Genomic DNA, 6,139 nt, shown 5'->3' on the forward strand with positions numbered 1-6,139 from the left:
AAGATCTATCCCGAAAAAATGGAAGGAAGGAAGGAAGGAAGGAAGGAAGGAAGGAAGGAAGGAAGGAAGGAAGGAAGGAAGGAAGGAAGGAAGGAAGAAGGGAGGGAGGGAGGGAGGGAGGGTGGTACCCCGTGGCCGGCAGACAGGGGGGTTGGAGAGGGGCGCAAGGGAGGCTGGGCGAGCTCCATCCCGGTTACCGAGGGCTGCGGAGCCAGGTGCTGAGGCTGGCGTGGGATCCGGTGAGCCGGCCTGGGACCGCGGCACCTGCGCCTCCCCGGGAGGCCACGGCGCAGGCCCCGCCCCGCCCCCGCCCCGCCGCGCACGCACGCGCCCTGCAGCCGGGTCGCCCGGCCGGCTCGCTCGCTCAAGCTCACCCGCGCGCTGGCTGCCCCTCGCGCCTGCGCCCGCTGGGGGGCGCTCCCCTCCCGCCCCGCGCGCCGACACGCGGGCGCCCCCCGCACGGCTGATTCTATTCCCGACCTGGGCGCGCGCGCCGCCTCCTACCTGCGGGCCGGCGATTGGAGGCGCGCGGAAGGGCTGAGAGGGCTGAACAAGACCGCGGCCTGAGGCGGAAAGCGAAGGAGCTAGCGGCCGCGACGGAAGGTCCGGGCACGGGCGCGCGCGCCCCCGCGCGCGCCCCCGGCCCTCGCTCCCTCAGTCGACTCCCGGCCAGAGCCCAACCCTGCTGCCGCGCGCCGCCCGCCTCGCCGCGCCTAATAACAACGGTGCCCGGGGTCAGGTGGCCGCGCGCGGACAGCGCCTCCATTGGCTCAGCGGGGAGCGCGGCGCATTAGGATTGGTTGGGAGGCGGAGCCTCGGCCAGTGGGAAGGCGGAGCTGTGGAGGGAGGCGGGCTGGGAGGCAGCGGGGGCGGGGCCAGGCCGTGGTCCGCGCCTTTGTGCCCGGCGCGCGCTCTCCGCCCGCTCCGGCTGCAGCGCCGGCTGCATCAATAATTCAGACCGGCGGCGGCGGCGGCAGCGGCGGGTGCGAGCAGGAGGCGGCGGAAGCAGCGGGGACCGAGCGGCAGCGGCTATGTATCCAAGTGCGGCTGGGCAGCCGCGGCACCCCTGAGGCCCGGGAGGGGCTCCGGGAGCATCGCGCGGGGGGCACGCTTGCCACGGAGTGCAAGGAAGAGCAGTAGTGTCCAGAGCGGCATCTGCGAAGCTGCGCACGGAGCTGAGGAGGGGGCTTCGGAGTGGGGTTGGGGCGGGGGGGCGGCTGGCGCAGGCAGCCCCCGGGGTGGGGGGCGGGGTGGGCGCCGGCGCCGCGATGCTGGGCGTCGTGGAGCTGCTGCTGCTGGGGGCGGCGTGGCTGGCGGGCCCGGCCCGCGGGCAGAATGAGACGGAGCCCATCGTGCTGGAAGGCAAGTGCCTGGTGGTGTGCGACTCCAACCCCACGTCCGATCCCACGGGCACAGCTCTCGGCATCTCTGTGCGCTCCGGCAGCGCCAAGGTGGCTTTCTCTGCCATCAGAAGCACCAACCACGAGCCGTCCGAGATGAGTAATCGCACTATGATCATCTACTTTGACCAGGTGAGCGCTCCATCAGATTGGTTTGCGAGGGGGAGAGGTGGAGGGTTGATGTTCGATCCACTCCAAGGCTCTGCGGAGCCTCGGGAGCAGGAGTTCGGGACTGACTCTTGTCTACTTCCCTTCGTTCCCGTCTCATTGTAGGTACTAGTGAACATCGGGAACAACTTTGATTCAGAACGCAGTACTTTCATCGCCCCGCGCAAAGGGATCTACAGTTTTAACTTCCACGTGGTAAAAGTCTACAACAGACAGACCATTCAGGTCAGCCGCTGCCTCAGGGTCAGGCCCCGGGCCCGGCAGAGGGCTATTACCTGCTGGAGTGAGCGGGCCGTATGGGGGGTGGGAGATAGAAGGGGCAGCTGCATGTGCCTGGGGTTGCTTGGATGGACGAGTAGCAGGGCCTCATAGTTCTGTGGCTTGGACTGTCTCTTGTTTTCTTCTCTCGCCGGCTCTTGGAACCTAGTCCTCTTCCCACACAGAGTTTCCTGCCTTCGCCTTCTGGGCCCCTCCAAAGAGGTTCTTCCCCTTTTCCTACGGGATACCAGGGATTTCCCATAGCGGTTGCTGGTTAGCATCAAAGACAGTTCCTCTTTCCAGAAGCTTTCTGCGACCGTTGCCTTCAGCTCCACAGACCATATCCTCATTCTCTGTCCCAGCTCGGAAGCCTGGACTCCTGTGCGCTTGCCTTTAGCACCACGCTCGGGCCGGGATGGGAAGGGTGCTCCTGGCATCCCTTTGGAGACTCTGGGTTTTTGAACTACCGGCGGGCGCCGAGCCCAAGCGTTTGAAGGGTGGAGAGAGCAGGGGGCGGGTGTAGTGCTGCTCCCCCCCGGGCTCCAGCTGTGCCCGTGTCAGCACTCACCGTCCCTCCAGGTTCCCAAAGGTGTCCAGGTTTCCTTTGGGCAAAGACAAGAGCCGGGATGCACGGCTGGGGAGAGGGCGCTGGGCCTTTGGCTGCTGATGCCACCGCAAGGGCAAAACCAGGCGGTGATGGCACGGCCGGTTCTGGGGATGAAGCACAGAGTGCAGCCCTGGCAGAATTTCTCATCAGTCCGAAGCCTTGCCCAGCTTCCCTACCGTGTCTCCACTGTGTCAGGCAGCTAGGACCGGGAGGAAGCAGGGTTTGGTTTGGCTTGGTTCTCCCGGAAACTCCAGTTGCCCGAGTTTCTCTTTGAAGCGGGGTGGGGCAGGGGGTAGGGGTGGGGGTGGAAGCGAATGTCTTGGGACACCAGAGCTGCCTATGGGTTCGTTAAGCTGGGTAAAAGAACGCAGTCAGGCTTTGCTTGGCGCGCTTTAGGAATGAAAGCGACTCCCATTTTGGGGGCAGACCCTTCCTGTCACCCAGATTGGCTGTTTTTCGCCCCACTGGTCCCTCAGCAGTAAGCTGCAGAGCCCCCTTTTTAAACCACCCACCCCCTTCCACCATGCTCCCAACCTTTGTGGCTGTTAGCCAAGCGGGGAAGGTTCGCATCTCCACTGCTGCTTAGGTACCCTCCTCTGTTGCGCCTCTGAAATAGGCCTTTCTCTTTCCCAGGTAAGCCTCATGTTAAACGGGTGGCCGGTGATTTCAGCCTTTGCTGGTGACCAGGACGTGACCCGGGAGGCCGCCAGCAATGGAGTTCTCATCCAGATGGAGAAAGGCGACCGAGCATACCTCAAGCTGGAGCGGGGGAACTTGATGGGGGGCTGGAAGTACTCGACCTTCTCTGGATTCCTGGTCTTTCCCCTCTGACTGGCTCATCACCGTAATGGAGGCAGGGAGAGGGCGAAGGCAGGAGGAAGGCAGGAGGGGGAATGAGAAGACGGCAAGACTGGAAACTTCCTACATGGTCCCCAGCTGTATCCGGGTAAAAGGTGTGCACCGGCGGCGGTGGGACAACTTTGTCCGTTTCCTCATTAGGAGAAGCAAATTCTGCTTAGCTCTGCACACTCCCATTTCCAAAAATAAACTCGCCTCCCCCATTCCGGTTGAAGTAATCAAGAAAGAGAGACTGCCTTGTCATTGTTTCTTACCCCCATGTTCATGTTCCCTAAAATTTATACAAAAGAAACTTTGTATTTCACTGTATAACGTGAAATATCTTCCTCCTCAGCCCCCTCGGAATCTTTCCACCTGCTGAAATCTAATATACTACTCCCCCCTTTTAGTTTGGAGAGGGGAATAAGGTTTTTGTTTTGTTTTTTGAATGGGGGAGGTAGTTTTAATTTGGCAAGTATTGCTCTTAAAACACCGCTCAAGAGTTAATTAGCTGAAGATACTTTGTGTCCTCCGCTGCTTGTTAGCAGAGACAGGACTTACCTTAGTGGTGACTGGTTCAAAAATATATATAAATATATATCATTTGTATTCAAAGAACTCTTCCCAGTGGAAACTGGCTGTATTTCCGTATTTCTATGTCCTATTCGGAGTGATCGTGAAATCTAAGGCTGCTTGATGTTCTGATGCTTGTCAATGCCCTCGTGTTCTGTGGCTCCACTAAATGCCAGGAGGTTCTTCCGGACGCTTCCTCGTCCTCTGTAACATACGTGTGAATAGCCAAGATTTAATTTTGCTTTAACCCAATAAAGTTGAAGTGGGACTTTTATTTTTCTGAAACAGCTTTCTAAACTCCGCATCTTCCCCAGTTGCGAGGTTTGGGGGCGGGTTGTGGAAGCGCAAGGCTGAGAGGCGCCGGGGACTTGGTGGGAAGGCCTGGGCGTGAGGGCTTCTAGCGAAGCCGGCCTGCGCTCCTTTTTTTTGCGCCAGGCCTACAGCCAGCCCGCATTCGCCTGTGCTCCCTGCTTTGGCCAAAATCTTGCCTGGCCAGGAGACACTACCGGCCTGGAAGCGAAGTGGGATTTTTTTCGAAGTCCAAATACATCAGGAATAATCCCAATTGGAGGAGTCGGCACTCTTCCCACGCCTCCGCCCCTGGATGTCCCGAACCGTCAGCCCCACATTTCCCGGAGCAGCTTTATGTTTTACACCAGCGCCTCTGAATCCCGCGTCCGTCTGCCGTACTAGCCCGGCGCCCAGGACCTGTGATTGCGCTCCACGCAGGACTTTCGTTCGAGAGGTTCGTCCAGGAGGTTTGATTGTATCGGAACATAATGTGAAAGCAAAACTGAAATAAACGACTTCGTTTTAAGTCTAGAAGTCTGACCCAGTCGCTTCAGCCTCGGGGAGGTCGGGCGCCGGAAAACGGAAAGCGGGTGGAGGCCAAAGTCCTGGGGCAGGAGCCTGGGCCTGGATTGGCGCCTCTGGCTTTGGTCCTTTTAGAAGATTTTTCCTGGCCGGACGTTCGGGGGTGAATTTTATTGGCTCCTAGGGGTTGGAGAGAAGGGGGTAATAATTGCACAATAAGCAACATTTCTTGTTATTACTGCGGCTCCTCTGATTGAAATTCACCGAGCACTCGGCCTTCCTTGAAATGAGGGCATGTTTCTCCTCCGCGCACAAGCCAGGGGCCGGCATCCCTTGCCGCACGCTTCGCATCCCCAGTGCCCAGGGTGCCGCGAGGGATAGCTAGAGACTTCGGGAATGAGTTGTGCTTTTCTCTTCCTGCCCAACAGTTCTCTCCCCCATAGTACCCAGGGAAGTAGGGACGAGGCGCAATCCTGAACCTTAGAGGAATTTAAAAAGAAGCTATTCTTTTTAAAAAGGGACACTTTCAAAAATGCTTTTCTCGGCATTCTTCTAGTTGGGAGGGAGAGATCAGGGAGAACTGGAGCCTTCAGCAGCGAAACCAGCTCGACCCAACCGCTCTGTCGGCACACAGCCTGCCTGCGAGGTAGGCATACGCGGGTGCACCAGGTACTCTCCGCCTAGGACAAGGGCTTTCGGGCCACGCAGGTTTTATAGTCACAACCGAAAGAAGCAGCACCCCTACTGCGCTTGCGGCGTTCTCTCTGTGGGAGGGTGGTCACCCTCTTCCCCGGGGAGGGTACCACCAAGGTGTCTGTCCAGACTTTGGGACCCCCAGGCGGTGCTCCAGCTGGGTGACTTGGGCCCATCCCTCCTCTGGCCTCAGTTTGCCCAGCTGTATAAAAACAAAGAGGATTTAAACATCTCCAAGAGTCCCTCCTACTCTGAGATTTCATTCATCCTCTGTTACTTGAACGTGGGCCTGCAATTCTTTTACCTGGGTTTAATGAGTCCTGGCTGTTATTTGCACTGATCTGGTTCCTGGAGGCAGTCTCCTGAATGCTAGGCCTGAGGCTGGGGTGGAGGCAAAGAGGAAGCTTGCCTATCCAGAAACTGAGGTTCACTCAGAGCCAGCCTCTTCTCTGGGGCCTGGGAGGTGAACCAGAAGGGAGCAAGTGGAACCCAAGTGGGACAGAGAGGGGAAGGTTATCCCTTGATTCTGGGCTCCAGTTAAGGGAGGGCTCCTTCCTCCCCAAAGCATTAGAGGTCCTTGGCATTAGAGATCCTTCTCAAACTGGCTCCAGCCACTTCCTCCTCCACCTGCTGGTCCCTTCCCTCTGCCATTTGATGAGCCCATCTCCTACTACTGTCTTCATGCCTCTGCACCTGCTGTTTCTTTGCTTCAATTTGCAGTTCTCTCCTTCTCTACTTTTCAAAATTCTGTCCTACTGGGGGATCGAAGCACTTCATGTAAGAGGCTGCC

The 6,139-nt window shown here is 58.6% G+C and overlaps 1 protein-coding gene across 1 annotated transcript; it reads left to right on the forward strand.

Moving 5' to 3' along the window:
* Positions 1-1,230: 1,230 nt before the first annotated feature.
* CBLN1 (cerebellin 1 precursor) lies at positions 1,231-4,660 on the forward strand. The gene is made up of 3 exons (XM_025920602.2): positions 1,231-1,532; positions 1,674-1,793; positions 3,067-4,660. The coding sequence occupies exons 1-3, from the start codon at positions 1,269-1,271 to the stop codon at positions 3,262-3,264; spliced, it is 582 nt and encodes a 193-aa protein (XP_025776387.2). The 5' UTR covers positions 1,231-1,268; the 3' UTR covers positions 3,265-4,660.
* The last annotated feature ends 1,479 nt before the right edge of the window (positions 4,661-6,139 follow it).

Source organism: Puma concolor, chromosome E2, assembly GCF_028749965.1.
Source record: "Puma concolor isolate L17-30 chromosome E2, mPumCon1.1.hap2, whole genome shotgun sequence".
Taxonomy (NCBI): domain Eukaryota; kingdom Metazoa; phylum Chordata; class Mammalia; order Carnivora; family Felidae; genus Puma; species Puma concolor.